Here is a 19,344-nt window from a genome sequence, read left to right on the forward strand (position 1 = left end):
ACAGATTTAACTTAAACAAACATCGAAATTAAAATAAATAAAATAATAGTAAATCCGTCACAATAGACTGTAGACAGAAATAAATCACAAACTCAATAAGTACATTGTCCCTTATTAATCTCTACATTTTAAAATGTTTATTTTTATGCTAAAAATACAGTTACTCGAAAGTTTCATTAGTATTCTTCAATCAAGGACTGTTAAGTGGCAGTTCTTGTTACATTACGGTATAGCCCCGTCTCACGTGATCAAATGTTTCTCAGTCAGGGACTGTTTAGTGGCAGTTCTTGTTATATTACGGTATAGTATCGTCTCACGTGGTCCAATGTTCCTGAATTAAGGACTGTTAAATGACACTTCTTGTTATATTACGGTATAGCCCCGTCTCACGTGATCAAATGTTTCTCAGTCAGGGACTGTTTAGTGGCAGTTCTTGTAATATTACGGTATAGTATCGTCTCACGTGGTCAAATGTTCCTGAATTAAGGACTGTTAAATGACACTTCTTGTTATATTACGGTATAGCCCCGTCTCACGTGATCAAATGTTCCTCAATCAGGGACTGTTAAGTGGCACTTCTTGCTACATTACGGTATAGCTCCGTCTCACGTGATCAAATGTTTCTCAGTCAGGGACTGTTTAGTGGCAGTTCTTGTTATATTACGGTATAGTATCGTCTCACGTGATCAAATGTTTCTCAGTCAGGGACTGTTAAATGGCAGTTCTTGTTACATTACGATATAGCCCCGTCTCACGTGATCAAATGTTTTTCAATTAGGGACTGTTGAGTGGCAGTTCTTGTTACATTACGGTATAGTATCGTCTTACGTGATCAAATTTTCCTCAATCAGGGACTGTTAAGTGGCACGTCTTGCTACATTACGGTATAGCCCCGTCTCACGTGATCAAAAGTTCCTCAATCAGGGACTGTTAAATGGCAGTTCTTGTTACATTACGGTATAGTATCGTCTCACATGATCAAATGTTCCTCAATCAAAGACTGTTAAGTGGCACTTCTTGCTACATTATGGTATAGCCCCTTCTCACGTGATCAAAAGTTCCTCAATCAGAGACTGTTAAATGTCAGTTCTTGTTACATTACGGTATAGTATCGTCTCATGTGATCACATAAAGAATTAAACAAGTGTGAAGCAATCTTGGTTTCTTGACTTGGTTATAAAAATTATGAAAAACGAGAACTAGACGTGTTTTAGTCTTCCCGTTTTACATCAACAGAAATTGAAAATGTGATGAAACAGATGATTAAATCCATTTCATTTCGAGATACTTGCACGCAGTAATACAATGGTGTTATGCCACAGGCACGAACATTAACACCTCGGGCGACACGTTTAGCACCTATCTATTTTGTTCGAAGTGAATTCGCGGAACATTCGACTATGTAATACCGCATAGGTTAAACCTATGGCTGAAGGATTGGATTTACCACAGCCTTTCCAAACAAAACATTTTGATGCAGTGCGGTTGTTAAACAATTTAGAGTATACATACAACATTTCGAAGAAGGAAGTTCGTCGGGCTTTCTGTGGGAAGAAAATACTTGTACAGTAGTAAGGAATTTCGAAACTACACCGAAACTCAATCTGGAACAACATTTTCATCCGCAAAATGATAGCTATGAGTATGAAAGAGAACCCTCCGACCCAAAAAGCTATAGCATCAAAGTAGGGAATATCTTCTAGCGCCATTAGCTAGACAACAAACAAGAATTTGAATTCGATGACAGCTTGGAAGCTCAAATGTCGCAATCTTTCCAATAGCACCTCGAAATCAGTGGTTATTTTCACAGTAAAGATGGTTAAAGAAAGTAGAAAGACAATAGTCTGATTAGACCACTGATGCAGCTGCAATAGGCTTTTATGCTCTTGGCTTGCCTAAACGTGTCTTGGAAACGAACGTTCAAGTACATTGGAGAGTCTATCAATATTTTGCAAAGACGTGTTGTTTAAGATTTTCCTTCGCAGACGTTTGTTACAGTGACGAAGTAGTTCCAAAAGTAGAACATAATATGAAACACCGTTCTTTTAACGTATGATAGTGAAGCTTACCATTGCCGTTTACTTAAGCAAATTTCATATAGCAAGGCAATAATAAACAATGTATTTACCTTTTCTTTAAGGCGATCCTCCTGATTGAAAACAAACTGATTTTTGCTACACCTGTTCGTCCTCTTTGTTCAATGACCTGATGAAATCAAGGCCATCAAGAAATGTTTGTCCTGTGATTTTCCAAACAGCTATAACCAGCCTGCACCAAGATAGCTGACATAAAATCAAAGCTGCCGTCATTCATAAGTGACGTTAAAGAAGTAAAATGTTTTTTCGTGAGATTATTGGTTCGAGTTAAAGAGTATCTTGCTACCGTAATATGTAAAAGTTTGTGATGTTCTGAAAAATTATTTTTTATAATGTCATGCGTTATTAAATTGTTTTAAGCAAGTTTCGAACTTAAGTGCAAACTTAATATATTTGTCTGTTTTATTCAATTTCGTGAAGGAACGCTCTACTAACGTTTCTAATTTTGAAGTTATAATTAGAGAGAAAGCAGTTAGACAGCATAGTTTATCATCAACTCTTGGGCTACTCTTTACTAATATACAGTGGGATTCTACGGCTGAAATGGCGAGGATGTTCGACAAAGAGTTTCGATCTCGCGACCGGTAGATTGGGAGCCGAGTGTCCTTACCACTTGAAATTCTATAGGACGTAATTAGGCGAAAATCTGAGATTCCTTCAATAAGCTGTAATTTTACATGTTTACTCTTCTATGTGAATAATAATTTTATTATCGTTAAGATATTTTTAGAATACATCGTTTATTTCTCCAAAATGTTCCACAACAGATCAGTTTACTTGTATAAAACAACTCATCAGAGTTATTCTGTCATCTATGCTCTGTTCGACATACATGAGTTGTGATTTAAAACAAGGGACACTACTGTTCATTGACTGTAACATAATGGTATAAACCATTCTTTCCATTATGTCATTTGCTATTATAAACGTTAATAAATCCTTAATTTATTTTTACAGTAAGGAACGTTATTGCTAATGTTTTTGCACAAATTCCGTTACAATGTTTGTTTGTTTTTGAATTTCGCGCGAAGCTCCACGAGGGCTATCCGCGCTGGTCATCCATAATTTAGCAGTATAAGACTACAGGAAAGGCAGCTAGTCGTCACTACCCACTGCCAACTCTTTGGCTACTCTTTTACCAATGAAAGGGCTGAATGTTTGGTGTGAGGGGAGATTCGAACCCACGATCATGATATTACGAGTCGAGGACCCTAACCACCTTGCCATGCATGGCCCTGCTCGAGCGTAAACCACACAAAACTTGGAATGACAAAATGGTGCCAAGCCAGGTTTTGAATTTTTATTTTCTGAATGATATAATTTTGTTTAATCTACATCTTCCCAATAAATATTTGCACCCTGTGATGTCAACTTATCTTTTCAAAAGAAAATATGTAGTAATATCCTGTCTGGGACGTCCTTAACATGGCCTGATAATTAGTGCACTCGCCTCGTAATCTGCGGGTTGTGGGATCGAAATCCATCGCTAAACATTATCGTCCTTTCAGCTTTATTGATGTTGAGCTGTATTCACAACATCAGTGTAAGACTAGAGGATGGCACCTAGTCATTAACACTCACCGCCAACTCTTGTGCTACTCTTTTACCAACGAATAGTCGGATTGACCGATACATTGTGGCGTCCTCACGGTTGAAAGGGCGAGCAGCATGTTTGATGCGACGAGGATTCGAACCCTGGACCCTCGGATTAGGAGTCGAGTGCCTTAACCACCTGGCTATGTCGGGTCACACAGATAGTCCTCGAATAACTATCACTTCTAAATCAAGGAGGGCTGAGAGAAATTCCAACAGAAAAACAAAAGGGGAAGAACTCATGGTCATAAATGTGGTGGACCCTAAGAGGTCCAAGACATGTTCAGTGATGTTGACATCACGATGAAGACCTCCAGTAAGCGGAAACATTTTTGATGATTTCATAATATTTGATATTTATAATCATCGATTAATTACCCCTCTAGACAGCGGTGGATGACCTTATTCGTAATTACTTTCCAGCAAAAGATAATTTTGATCATATTATTCGTATTAATAATTACATGTATTACTAATTAGTTATCCTCTGTCTTCTGAACACGTCCAGAAATCAGCTGTTGAGTGCAATCTCGTAATTGGCCAATCAGAATCTTGAATTCATTATTTGCCACTCTTCTGATACTGATATAAATAGATATTCTTTAGCAGTAGTACTAATAATTACACCCCCTCCCCGATTGATAGGGTGAGCATGTTTGGTGTGACGGGGGTTTGAATCCACGACCCTCAAATTACGAGTGTAGCGCCTTAACTATCTGCCATGCTGGTCCCTCGTTTAATGTCTGAGATACAAATGACATCTTCTTTGGAAACCGGATACTATTCTCTCAGTTATGATGTTGCAAAAACGTGACAGATTTAACAGTCACCTTTTTTTTTCCAGTTCATTACCTATCCCGCAAAGAAGAACATGCAAATGACTCGAAACAAAACTAAGCGCAAGATACGATAGCCGCGATGAACTATACGGTACAAGAATAAAACTAGATGAATAATGAAGATGAATAATGGGAATTTGGATTCTGAGCATGAACACGTTTTATCGAAACAAGATTGACTTCATAGCTCCCTATCTTTGGCTTTCTTACCATTAACGAAACCCATGTATAATACGTGATAACAAAACATTTTTGTGCTCCATCATCCACCATGACTGGACTGGACTGGTTGTACACTCTGACCTCACATTACATAGCTAACGTAAATAAATAAAATTTGCGAAATCAAGCTTGACCAACAAATGGGCAAAATTATACAGTCGAAGCAGTCAAACGTTGGTAAATATTTTGTGAGTTAATCAAAATTGAGATGACTCATGATACGAATTATTGACATATTCATAGAAAAACGATTGTTAAAAAAATCAGTTGATTGACAATTTCTAATTACATAGAAATGTCAGTGCGTTTTGGTTGCAAGAAAAGTATAACCTAATATAACCAAAAGCAACAAAACTGGAAAAGTATTTGTGATTTCTTATAGTATCCATTGATTAAAGAGGTTTGTTTTTTATTACAAACGTTGATGATATAACATATAATAGCTTAATTCAGAAACGATTTAAGTTTAAAATTCAGTCGATGTTTTTATTTGCATGATAAATTTTATGCATTTGACTTTAGGCAAGGTGATCCCACACTAAGTCTTCACTTCAGGCTTATTTTATTAACACTCGCTACACTTATAAGGTTTCATGCATACGGCTCCCTCGTGCCTCCGTCACTAAAATCGTAATGGACAGACAGTAATCAAACTATTCCATCTAGATAAGTGCATATTAGCTTTTATGTCTCCTTCTATTCATAAAAAAAAAATCAAGCGTTACGTGACACACATTGACTTTTTTACAGGCAAGATGACCTTTAACCACTCTTTTAAGCTCTCTCACATGTTTAACTTGTTGGTTGAAATGTTTTCGAATGTATATCTGTATTTATAGCAAAGCTACTAAGATTATCTGAGGCCGTCCCTAATTTTCGACTACTGACAAGAGGGATGACATCTAAGTTAGTAGTCCTTACGACCCACCATTTACTCTTTGAGATCAACTACCACTTTTATAACCCACGTACAGTTTGAATAACAATTTTTGGTACGCGTAGATTTGAATCGTGCATTACAAGCGAACTCACGACTTTTTCAAACATAAAAATGACTCCAGTAGTTAATATCAAAATCATTGAAAACTATTTTCAACAACGTACTATAAATATTTTTGATATCCTATTTTCGTAGCACTTTCCAAGCGTTTAGAAAACTAGTGGATTTATTATGTTTACATACATAGCTATTTTAATTTTACAATAGTAGTGTTAGTAATACTAGCACAGATAGCCCATTTTGTAGTTTTGTGCTTAAATCCAAACAATCAATCGATCAACTAGCAATACTTGATTGTATTTATCTTTTGTCTCTAATTGATTTTGCCAAACATAATTTGCCATTTATTCATTAAAAAGATTCAGATTGGTGACAATTAAAGGTTGGATAACCAACAAAAACAAACGAGACACAGATGTCTCACCTCTTTAGAAAATAGCATCGTCCTGAATTAAGGACAAGGAGTCGAAATCAGCTGGTGTTAGCTTTCTGCTGATCTTTCGCATTTCAAGTATTTTCAACTATTATAACTTATTAACCTGTTTCAACTATTATAACTTATTAACCTGTTTCAACTATTATAACTTATTAACCTGTTTCAACTATTATAACGTTTCAACTATTATAACGTATTAACCTGTTTCAACTATTATAACGTATTAACCTGTTTCAACTATTATAACTTATTAACCTGTTTCAACTATTATAACTTATTAACCTGTTTGGACACAATCGTCTTTGATTTTAAATTACTCCTGATATACATATAAACAAAGGCCCGGCATGGCCAAGTGTGTTAAGGCGTTCGACTCGTAATCCGAGGGTCGCGGGTTTGAATCCCGGTCGCACCAAACATGCTCGCCCTTTCAGTCGTTGGGGCGATATAATGTAACGATCAATCCCTCTATTCGTTGGTAAAAGAGTAGCCCAAGAGTTGGCGGTGTGTGGTAATGACTAGTTGCCTTCCCTCTAGTCTTACATTGCTAAATTAGGGACGGCTAGCGCAGATAGCCCTCGAGTAGTTTTGCGCGAAATTCAAAAAACAAAAACATATAAACAAATTCTAATTTCAATCATTGGGGGAAACTATAATGAATAGCTATTGTTTTTAGAGGTTGTGGTCATATGGTTTATCTTTTTATGTATATCACACTATCATCCATAAAATTTGTAAGATGTCTTTGAATTAGGCACGAAACACACAAGTCAAGGTACATTTATAATCTCCGAATGAAATAAGTCAACTTTTAATATAAAATCGACTTAGATTGAGATATCAGATAAAAACAAACTATAATAGGTAATTATATTACGTAAGATACCGGATAAAAACAAACTGTAATAGGTAATTATTATATTACGTACAGTCACGCTAACCAGTAAGAATCATTTAAATGTACTAAAAACAGGCTCGGCATGGCCAGGTGGTTAAGGCACTCGACTCGTAATCCGAGGGTCGCGAGTTCAAATCCCTGTCGCACCAAACATGCTCGCTCTTTCAGTCGTTGGGGCGTTATAATATGACGGTCAATCTCACTATTCGTTGGTAAAAGAGTAGCCCAAGAGTTGGCGGTGTGTGGTAATGACTAGCTGTCCTTCCCTCTAGTCTTACACTGCTAAATTAGGGACGGCTAGCGCAGATAGCCCTCGAGTAGCTTTGTGCGAAATTCAAAACAAACCAACTAAAACCATACATCTTATATTCTTGTCTGTTCTTGATTCACCCTAACTCTTACAAAACGTATCGTCTTAGATAAAGCATGCAATATGAAAAACACCTTATACCACTTTTCTTCTATGGTTGACCTAATTCTTAAGCTCTGAAACCCTTGATAATTTGTGAAAATACACTTTACATCTGAACCTATATCAAGTTAAGCACTCTTTGGTCAATAATCCACTATTTTCCCCTTACACCAACAGCATGAATTAAAGTTGTTTAGCAAGTTGTGAAAGCAAGAGAAGACTGTTGTGATTTAGTATTAGATATTGAATCAACACCTTGTGGCGCTTTTTCTATCGTTGTTTTTATATGGGGGCTCCACATTGTTCGTCACATTGAATAATTTTATCATTGTAGCCTGTTTCAACGATCATTGTAAGCGCTGGATAAAAGATGTGTGTGAAACTCAATATATGTAATATACACTGGAAACTCTATCAGTAATTAGTAGAATTAATTACATTACTGACAGCTTTTCTTGTGGAAGTCGTATATCATTAGGTACCTCGTAACTAACCCAGTTGCTCCCTGTTGGCTCAGCGGTAAGTTTGTGGATTCATAATGTTAATAATCTATTTTCGATGTCTCAAGTGAGGAGTGTATAGTGTGTAGCTTGACGCTGAACAACAAACCAATTTTCAGAGACATTAGCAATATGGTGCCATTAGTTTTTAAAATGTGTACAAAATTGATGGGATACAAATGGATTTGTATCGATGGTTCTAAAGTTAACCTACTTTTTTTACTAAGTAACGAAATACACTTCTGGTGAAAAACTCCGAATGCTTGAGATAACCGTAAAGCATCACTGAAATTTACTAAGACAAGTTGTTTTAACATGATATTAGGTTCTTTTATGGAATCTTATTTCGGCCTAACTTTCAAAAAAAAATTTTTTTTAACAACGTTAAAGATTCCAAAAAATAGTTTAAGTATTTTAAAGTAACGTTAAGTTTCAGTCGTTTTCTGCTTTCAAAACCAAAGATGCAGAATGGTCCTTTGGTATCAAGGGCGAATCTAAGCCTAAATGCTTAGTAAACTTTATTCATACCAATATTATACATCAAGCGAAAGCAAACGGTTTCCTCGTCAGCTTTAGGTGACTGTTAAATTCGTCCCGTGTGGTATAACTCTAGATTTTGGAGGTGGCGACCTGAGTACGATTTCCTGTAATAGTATAAATATATATCCTGTACTTTAAACTATAGGTGTGCTAGAAAAGTAACAGTCAATACCTTAGACTGAACAATGGATATTAGAGAGCTGCTGACTAACAGACAGCCTTAGTAACTTTGTGATAGATACAAAGAAAAAGGTAAAAAAAAAAACAGTCATTTCGACAATGTTTTTTGATCATCACATGATTTTACGTTATGCTATTTTATTGTGTTTCTGGAACATAGAAAATTGTGGGAAAACAACTATCTTTACTACTCTACTGTTGATTTCCTTGTATAAAATTATTTTGTCACTCTGTCAGTAATCAAAATGTTATTTTTTGTAGTTTATCCAACCAGTGCTCACACACATATACACACAAACTCCGAAATTTCTTGGTTATTTCTAACTTGTTTATGGCCAAAAATATTATCCTAGTATACGATTTATTTGTTGTTAAGCGTAAAGCAACAAAGTGGGTGTCTGTGATGTGCCCGTCATTGGCGTATAAACACAATTTTTAGCGTAATAAGCCTTTGGACCTGCCGTTGAGCACCCGGAAAGAGGCGGGACTTATTATACAATATTAAATAAAACTTTTAGATATGAATTCGATCTTAAAAGTAAAGTGTGTGTGAGTGTTTTATTATAGCAAAACCACATTGGACTATCTGCCGAGTCCACCAAGGAGAATCGAACCCTTTATTTTAGTGTAAAGGTAAAGTTAGCATATGAACACTTTTCAGAGACAGACAGATGGAAGTAGATGGTTTGTTTGTTTGAAGTTAAGTGCAAAGTTACACAATAGGCTATTTTTGCTCTGCCCACCACATGTATCGAAACCTGTACTACAGGAATGAAAGTTCGCATACATACTGCTGTGGCAGGAAAGAGATGGAAATAACAGATGTACGTAGAGAGAAATACAATATATTTTAAACTGAAAACTAGGCTAAGACAGATTTCACAATTGAAAATCAAATTAAACAACTGTATTGTGATAGTCCGTGATTACAAGTCAGTAATGGTTTAGGTATTTTAGGCTTTGTATGAAAAGTATATCGGTATAGCTAAAAATAAAAATTGTATCATAAAAAAACAACTAAATCAGACTAACAAAATTAGACTTTAATTCAAGTAAATTCGCGAAGGCACAAAACTCAAAATAGGTCCACCACAGGAAAAGATAATTCCCAATACTTGACAGTTTCATTTGTCACTGTTTTACTGAAACAGTGTGATTCATTTGTTCAGTAACTTTGCTTCGAATTATTAGGTCACACCCATATTGTTTGTATAACATCATTATTGTATGCGTACGCCTATCTCCTAACCTGAAATACAGTGATGTTAACTGAGTGCCATGGTTCGTTTTATGACACCCACGCTACCCTTTAGAAACGATTTTTTTCTTTTCTCATAATGAGTATTCTAATTTCTTATAAATATTGTTTTCAATACAGACCGCCATTTAGAATATACAACTCACGAATAAGAGTGACAGTCAAGTCTTCGGGGGGGGTGACGGAAATAGACCAAGATTTAGCTTGGCAGTTGGTGGTCATGCTCTCGTCTAGCACAGAAAGCTCTCGTGTTGCTTTGCGCGAAGTTTAATAAACAAACAAATTGAACGTGTACAATGTAGATGTTGTGGTTGGCTGTACACATATTTAACATGGAATTTATAGTATGTTTGAATATACAAAATGTGGGCCGCATTTTAAATTTTCTTCCATTTTTGTTGTAAACATCGCACATAGATGGCAGACTTACACGTACAGTGTAAGCTTGAATATTCATCATGTTCCAGATACGAACATGTACAGTGCAATTTGTATTTTGAATATTGTTACTGGTAATTATGTAATAATGTTTAATGCACATACCTATATACATAATACATCGTGTTGTTGGTACCTTTGATCCTGTACAAGATTAAGTTATATGAATAGACGAACATTTCATGATATGCGTGGCCCGGCATGGCCAAGCGCGTTAAGGCGTTCGACTCGTAATTCGCGGGTTCGAATTCCGGTCACACCAAACATGTTCGCTCTTTCAGCCGTGGGGGCGAGCATGTTTGGTGCGACCGGGATTCGAACCCGCCACCCTCGGATTACGAGTCGAACGCCTTAACACACTTGGCCATGCCGGGCCGTAGATTATAGTCACAAAGGTCCTCTTACTTCATCCACAGCCTTGAAAGCCTTAGGCTGTTTTGTAAGTGGGGGTCGTTTGACTAGAGAATGCTGAATCACTAGCATCAAGTTTACATTTTATTTATTTGATCTTAATTTTAATATTCCATGAGCAAGTCACATAATCTCTGGTATTGATCAAATGAAAGATCTTCACAACTGTGGTCGTATAGCTCATATAAGTGAGGTGAAAAGCTGTACTTATATGACGACTTTACATCAGACTTCCTTCATCTTCCCTCAATTCAACTATTCTGATGTTCTTTGATTTAGAATTATCACCTGTACAGCTTCCCGTGTTGCAGTGGCCCATCCAGATTTGACTTGAATTTTATGGTTTGTAATATTCATGGCCCTAATTATAACATTTTTACTCTTGCAATCCACGAGAGTTTTCCCAAGCATTAATCTATCAGGTTTTGCTGGAGTGTTTGTTTTTATTACAGCCCAGCCACTAGATATAAATCTGTTTCTAATAAGTTTCTGTGTGAGTATTTCACTTATTAATGGTACAGTGACTGCTCTTATTATTGTCATTGCAAGTTCAACCTCTGGTGTTGTTATTGTCATAAGGTACACGAGGTTTTCTTGGTCATAGACTGTGAAGTTATTTGAAGCTAGCCTGACCTTGCATTCACGTCTGTCCATGAAATTGGCCCCAAAAATGCACTCTTCTTGGATATTAATTATCCACCTATCGTAAAACCAAAATTTTTCATGCAGTAAGATGACTTCCCACTTTCTATGTTCTTTCTTCATTACTGGATACAATTTCTCCACCTTTCATTACCATATTGTAGATGTAAAATTAGTGTTGATCAAAATACTGCAAGGGTTCCCAACTAATAAATCCTGTGGAATAATATTTTTAAAAAATGAACTTATCTCATCTGGGACAGATAGGATTATTTCTGTTAACTTTACTTCACAAGTTCAACTAACCAGTATCTAGTTAGCTATTTTGTTGTTCCTTTGATCTGACTGAGCTCAAAGACTCGTCCTCTGGGAAGTGTCTTTTTTAGTTATTAACAACTGTTGATTCCTTACAGTTTCGGCTGTAATCGCCAGGTTTCTGACATCTGCAACACTTCTTTCTGGTATTCCCTGGTAGGAGGTTTTGTTCCAAACAGATTTTTTTTTCATTTCTTGGTAATATATCTTTTCAAGTTGAGCTTAAGACACCTATTGTCTTATATTTTATTTCATTCAGGGTAACCAATTGTTAAACTAATCCTTTCAGTTCTACTCTTTCTGTGTTTTTATTTTTATTTTCCTTTTTCTAAATTTCCGTTTTTAAATATTCTTTTTAAAGTTCCGTCACTTTCTGTTTCTTCTTCTTTTCATTAACTTATCATCTCTTGCAGGTTTCCTAAATTGGTTTGTGCCAGAGTGGGTGCCTTAAAAGTTGAAGTTAAATCAAAGTTCTGTAATCAAAATAACTGTATTGTAATGTTGTTTTGTGGTTCGGCGGGCTATTTTGCAGGGGCGTTGGAATCGGGGGTGTTGTTGCTACCACTACTTTTACGTATTTGACTTGCATATAAACCTTAAATTATATTATTATATTAATTTTCTGAGGATCATGCTTCTAAACCCCCTAGATTGAACTGGTTTTCACAGCTTTTTAGACTTTCAGTCTCCCATTGTAAAATGTTCGTGCTAGCCAAGCACCCCTCTTTCTATCTCCTTTGTACTTTGGCCCAGCAAGGCCAGGTAATTAGGGTGCTCGACTCGTAATCTGAGAGCTGCTGGTTCGAACCCTTATCACAACAAACATACTCGCCCTTTCAGCCGTTGGGGCGTTATTATGTACGGTGAATTCCACTATTCGTTGGTAAAAAGAGTAGCACAAGAGCGGGTAGTGATAAGTAGCTGCTTTCCCTCTTGTCTTATAGAGCGGGTAGTGATAAGTAGCTGCTTTCCCTCTTGTCTTATAGAGCGGGTAGTGATAAGTAGCTGCTTTCCCTCTTGTCTTATAGAGCGGGTAGTGATAAGTAGCTGCTTTCCCTCTTGTCTTATAGAGCGGGTAGTGATAAGTAGCTGCTTTCCCTCTTGTCTTATAGAGCGGGTAGTGATAAGTAACTGCTTTCCCTCTTGTCTTATAGAGCGGGTAGTGATAAGTAGCTGCTTTCCCTCTTGTCTTATAGAGCGGGTAGTGATAAGTAACTGCTTTCCCTCTTGTCTTATAGAGCTAGTGATAAGTAACTGCTTTCCCTCTTGTCTTATAGAGCGGGTAGTGATAAGTAGCTGCTTTCCCTCTTGTCTTATAGAGCGGGTAGTGATAAGTAACTGCTTTCCCTCTTGTCTTATAGAGCGGGTAGTGATAAGTAGCTGCTTTCCCTCTTGTCTTATAGAGCGGGTAGTGATAAGTAGCTGCTTTCCCTCTTGTCTTATAGAGCGGGTAGTGATAAGTAACTGCTTTCCCTCTTGTCTTATAGAGCGGGTAGTGATAAGTAGCTGCTTTCCCTCTTGTCTTATAGAGCGGGTAGTGATAAGTAACTGCTTTCCCTCTTGTCTTATAGAGCGGGTAGTGATAAGTAGCTGCTTTCCCTCTTGTCTTATAGAGCGGGTAGTGATAAGTAGCTGCTTTCCCTCCCTGTCTTATAGAGCGGGTAGTGATAAGTAGCTGCTTTCCCTCTTGTCTTATAGAGCGGGTAGTGATAAGTAACTGCTTTCCCTCTTGTCTTATAGAGCGGGTAGTGATAAGTAGCTGCTTTCCCTCTTGTCTTATAGAGCGGGTAGTGATAAGTAACTGCTGCTTCCCTCTTGTCTTATAGAGCGGGTAGTGATAAGTAGCTGCTTTCCCTCTTGTCTTATAGAGCGGGTAGTGATAAGTATAGAGTAGTAGCTGCTTTCCCTCTTGTCTTATAGAGCGGGTAGTGATAAGTAGCTGCTTTGTCCGGGTAGTGATAAGTAGCTGCTTTCCCTCTTGTCTTATAGAGCTCTTTCCCTCTTGTCTTATAGAGCGGGTAGTGATAAGTAGCTGCTTTCCCTCTTGTCTTATAGAGCGGGTAGTGATAAGTAGCTGCTTTCCCTCTTGTCTTATAGAGCGGGTAGTGATAAGTAGCTGCTTTCCCTCTTGTCTTATAGAGCGGGTAGTGATAAGTAGCTGCTTCCCTCTTGTCTTATAGAGCGGGTAGTGATAAGTAACTGCTTTCCCTCTTGTCTTATAGAGCGGGTAGTGATAAGTAGCTGCTTTCCCTCTTGTCTTATAGAGCGGGTAGTGATAAGTAACTGCTTTCCCTCTTGTCTTATACCACTAAATTAGGGACGGCTATCGCAGATAGCCCTCGTGTAACTTTGTGCAAAATTTAAAACAAATAAAAAACATAATTTTCAACTCCACTGTTTTGAATTATTCAGCAAAAAAAAAAAATAACGCGAGATAACGATAATGAAGCAATTTTCTTTCTTCTTTAACGTTTACTACAGCCTTGCTTTCCTATTCATCTAAAGGTATAACTTTTCAAAGAAAATCTGAAAGTACTGCTAATAACATTTAACACAACTTTACTTGATTGATAACAAAACTGATTAACTTATTAGCTGACATTAACTCTCAGTAATCGGAATAATTCTTTTCTATCATCAAGTACTCGATTGTCATATCTGGTAAGTATGGGAAGTTTTTATATTCTGGGGCGTCATTTGTGAAATTTCTAGATCTAATGTCATCATCAGGATTAGAAGCTCCCTCTAGCAAGCAACTAGATTATAACATTGAAAATGTGGCTTACAACAAATTGAGTGTATATATTTTTGCTATTGTTAGTTTAAACGAGAATATTGTAAGCCCCGGTGAGTTGAACATTTATACTGTAGGTAATCTGATGGATTTGAACTTATTGACAGACCATAGGTAATGTACTAATTGCAAATGCATATTTCGTGGACGATTGGTTAGTTAAGCTCGTGCAGTTTAGATTACATGTCATATATTTGAGCATGTGCAATGTAAGTCATGTGGTGTAACTCGAACAATACAACTTACAAGAAGAACATCACACACTCAAAAGAGTCATATACTAAACTAACCCTATTTACTTCGATTCATTTCAGAATGTTCGGAAGCAGTGGAGCTTGCAGTGCCTGTGGTCAGCTAATTCCAGCCAATGAGTTCGTCATGAGGACACAAGGAAATGTCTACCACTTGAAATGCTTTGCTTGTGTCAAGTGTCACAATCAGTTAAACCCAGGTGACCGCTACAACTTGATCAATGGCAGTATACTATGTGAACAGGACTGCCTCAAAATTTTGAAGGGTGGGTCCGTCGGAACGGGGACTTCGCGAAAAGGAAAAGTACGGGCTAATTCAGCTATCAAGGCCGTGTGAACAATACTAAATCAGATCAATATTACCAGCTAGTGGATGGTCTTAAAATATGTTCTCACTACCTAACAAATCACTCAATTTCCAATAGTAAAACAATATAGTAGTTTTCCTTTCAACCATAGACCATCAGACAATTTTTATAATTAAGATCATACACACACGTTCTTGAGACTGACCTCACACTAATCAAGCAAAGTGCACGAGATTGTACACGAGAGTATAGGCGAGTTGCCTTTCAGTATTTTCTATAGACCAGCGTTATTACATTAAACGATGATAACTATACAGGTTCAAAACTTTCTTTGGTACTTCAGAAGCCATTCAGAAAATATTCTAATCTAGAGTTTTTTTTCGTCACTTTTAGTGTAGTACAACAAACAGTGTTAAGCCTAACATATGCGTTAAATGTGGAGAGCCTGTATATAATGCATTGTCAGTTGATTTTCTAATTATGATTAGCGCAAGCAGTTATAGTAAATACTAAATAATTTTAGTACTATCACATACAACTACAGCAGGCAGTATGAGGCACTAAGACTAATTAATTTCACCAGAAACGTTCATAATTATTAATAAATCCTTTTTTCTCTTTCTCTACTTACACACACACACACAAAACCTCAAAGATATTGTACTCAAACATCTAGACGTTTTTACAAAATCTACAGGCTACAAAATCGTATGCAACAACAGATAATACGTGTTGTTGTTTCTTACTTTGGTAGATTTAAAAATAGGAGTAGAATCATTATGGCACGCAGATTGTACAAATACTCAGAGGAAGTTCTACCCCCTACCGACAGATAAATGGCTTCACTCTTTGCTCAAGGCTGTTTTAATAAATATTTTCTTCAGTGACAAACAATGCGAGATATGATGTGAGAAGATGTGGAGAGAATTAGTGCCAGTGGTTACCTTTGAGGCTTTTTTTTTTTTTTTACGCGGAGTTCCTGAGACTAAGACTTTTGAGCAACATTGGAAGACGTATGAATACAGTCCACGTCCTGACAAACGTTGGCGATTTTTTTCTGAAAATTTGGTAGTGGTGCTGATTACAAATTTGTCTGAACTGTAACAGCGTTTAATTTTTGTTTTTCCGTTTAAATTTCTAAGTGTTAAAGTGTTCTTGAATGTTTTCACTGTCTTCAACTTTCTATAGTCTTGTAAGGCACATTATTTTGGAAATAGTCTTCATACGTGTGTACCGGAATAATTATCTCTGTATAAGATGGTTAATCAATTTTGTGATAACTATAAATTAAAAACGTCATAATGCCTCAAGTAATAAAACAAAAGATCCATCATACCAATTTTTGATCGTATTTTACTTTCTCAAAAATAGAACTTTTGTTTGTTGCCTTTCAATATGAAAGTAGATATTGCTGCCCTATTCCTTTTTTAGGCTTACTTAAAATGTCTGATTTTACCTTTAATAAAGAAAACGATTAAAGTATTTAATACCAAAACTGAAACATATGCATAGTTCTTCCCAAGTGCTTCCTTTTTCGTTAGCTGTACGTTTATTAAGAAAATGATGTAAACTATCACTTAGTGTATGAAATAATATTTATAGCCTAAAGAGGAACCTTATAACGAAAACGAAGGCCTTAAAATAAAGAACGCTAAGTATAACAAACTGCATGATTATATAAAACCAGTAAGTACAATAAACTTGTATCACTATACAGTTCCAGTGAGGTTTGTTTGTTTTGAATTACGCGCAAAGCTACTCGAGGGCTATCTGCGCTAGCCGTCCATAATTTAGCAGTCTTATACTAGAGGGAAGGCGGCTAGTTATCACCACCCACCGCCAACTCTTGGGCTACTCTTTTACCAACGAATAGTGGGATTGACCGTCACATTACGACGCCCCTACGGCTGAAAGGGCGAGTATGTTTGGTGCGACGGGGATTCGAACCCACGACCCTCAGATTACGAGTCGAACTCCTTAACCCACCTAGCCATGCTGGGCCATATCTAGTAAGGATAGTCTTTATATAATGAAGCAGGGACATTAAAGTACAGAAAGGTTAAGCTAAAAAAATTTGTAGTCTCTCGGTGGATTTACAACGATAAAATCGGAAGTTCGATTCCCCTCTATGAACACAGCATGTAGCTCAATGTGGCTTTGCTATAAGACAAACACAATACGAGTGCATGGTAATGTATTTCCACTTTATACTGAAACAATGATCTTGTCGATTTTGCTGTCATGTTCCCTATTCGTGGGTCACAACCGACTTTTAGTTATGGACCTCGTGACATACTGGTTTGTTTCTTTTAGAATTTCGCGCAAAGCTACGCAAGGGCTATCTGCGCTAGCCGTCCCTAATTTAGCAGTGTAAGACTAGAGGGAAAGCAGCTAGTCATCACCACCCACCGCCAACTTTTGGGCTACTCTTTTACCAACGAATAGTAGGATTGACCGTCACATTATAATGCCCCCACGACTGAAAGAACGAGCATGTTTGATGCGACAGGGATTCGCACTCGCGATCCTCAAATTTCGAGTCGAACGCCTTAACTCACTTGGTCCTGCCGGGCCTGACATACTGGTGGAACGCATTAAAAGTGGCTTCAGTGAGCCAATTGAACATAGTGTATTTATCCAAATAAATATTAGACACCTGGATTGAATAAAACAAGAGGGAATCCTCAATAGCCGCGACATTTGAATTCTTTTGAGCAGAATTAGGATATATTAATCGGCGAGACCTTTGTTTACCTTTTTATTAAGTATATTTATACTTATTTTGCACTTATAAACTGGAAACATTTACATGGTGCAGACTAGACATATTTTTACTTTGAAATGCATAACCTGTCCTGTCTGAGTTTTATGGCTCATCGGAATTCGTCTAGTAACAAAGTATGACATTGATTAAAACAAGTTCATCTGAATGTGTCTTCAAGAAAACATGAAAACGTGTATTAAGTCAACTGTAAGATATGAGTCGCAATACGAAAAAAACACGAAACAATTAATAAAGTTAAGTTATACATACGAAGAACAGGCGATTTTAATGTTGCACCTAAGTTTTAAGTTCGTATTTATGAGTGTAGCGTTAACTGTCAGTTACTACAAAAATGAATATGTCAGTTTCAGAAAATATCTAATTGTTTTCGAAGAAAATTTAAGAATGAAATAGTCTTACCACTAAGTCATATAGAAGGAGTAATAATCTAAACTTTTATGGACCATCATTAGTTTAAGTAAGTGTTTCAGTCTGAATTTAGTTAATTACAGAAGCGAATCCAAGATTTTGTCCTGTACGGGTGGAACAGAACCAAACCACCTAAGAGATATTTATTTATAATAAAAAAGCCAGTACATCTGATGCATCGATTATGAAGAAAGGTGTGGAACAACCGAATTGGTCTACTTATGAATAACCCTCTTTCTAATTAGTATTACATAGTCACGTAAAAATAGGACATCCTATGCACTATTAAACAGCCGTACTCGGGTTATGAACCGCTAAAGGCTGTAATTCGCTCTGTTGCAGATTTGAAATAAAAGAAATGTTTCTTCATAACTCACATGATCGCAACTGCGTGACGTTTTTGGTTTCCAAGAGGTGTTAGGATATACAACTCGTATTTTGTACAGACATCTTTGTGTTGCAACTTGTGCAACGTTTTCGGCTTGGTTTTGTTTTCTTTTTTCGGGAAGTACATACATTTACATCTAGATCTTTATATCAGCCTCACGTCTGGAACTTGGCTTCCAAGTTGTAGATGATGGCAGTACTAAGTTGCGAAACTAGCGACACAAAATGAGCACTATTTACTGTCATGTCTTGTAAAGATAACTGACCTGACGTAATCTTGGCTTTTCAAGTGCTGTTATTTTATCTTTACAAAACTGTTTCCACAATTTTTTATATTGATATCAGTGTTTTTAGTAAGTTCTTGTGTTTCAAAACTATACATACTGTTCGTCGGTAACACTTTCTGATGGATCGGCGGTAAATCTAAGTGCTTACAACAGTAAAGTTCGGGTTTCGTACCAAGGATGGTTAGAGCGTTGATAGCCTATTTTGTAGCTTTGTAGCTTTTAACCATGACAGGTTGTCCAATTGGCTGCGGAACCTGAATTGGTCCATAAACAATTAAAAAAATATATATCTCAGCATCTGGGTTTGGTTAAAAGGAGAACAGAAATTATTAAAAACTCCCGAA

At 36.8% G+C, this 19,344-nt stretch overlaps 1 protein-coding gene across 1 annotated transcript in view; it reads left to right on the forward strand.

Annotated features, from left to right (window-relative positions):
- LOC143227243 (LIM domain transcription factor LMO4-like) overlaps positions 1-16,468 on the forward strand; it is a 54,246-nt gene extending 37,778 nt beyond the window's left edge. The window contains exon 2 of the mRNA XM_076458715.1: positions 14,889-16,468. Coding sequence (XP_076314830.1) covers positions 14,889-15,162 — 274 coding nt within the window. The 3' untranslated portion in view covers positions 15,163-16,468. The remainder of the gene's footprint in view (positions 1-14,888) is intronic.
- Positions 16,469-19,344: the final 2,876 nt, after the last annotated feature.

The sequence above is a fragment of the Tachypleus tridentatus genome, chromosome 1 (genome assembly GCF_004210375.1).
Source record: "Tachypleus tridentatus isolate NWPU-2018 chromosome 1, ASM421037v1, whole genome shotgun sequence".
NCBI classification, from domain to species: Eukaryota; Metazoa; Arthropoda; class Merostomata; order Xiphosura; family Limulidae; genus Tachypleus; species Tachypleus tridentatus.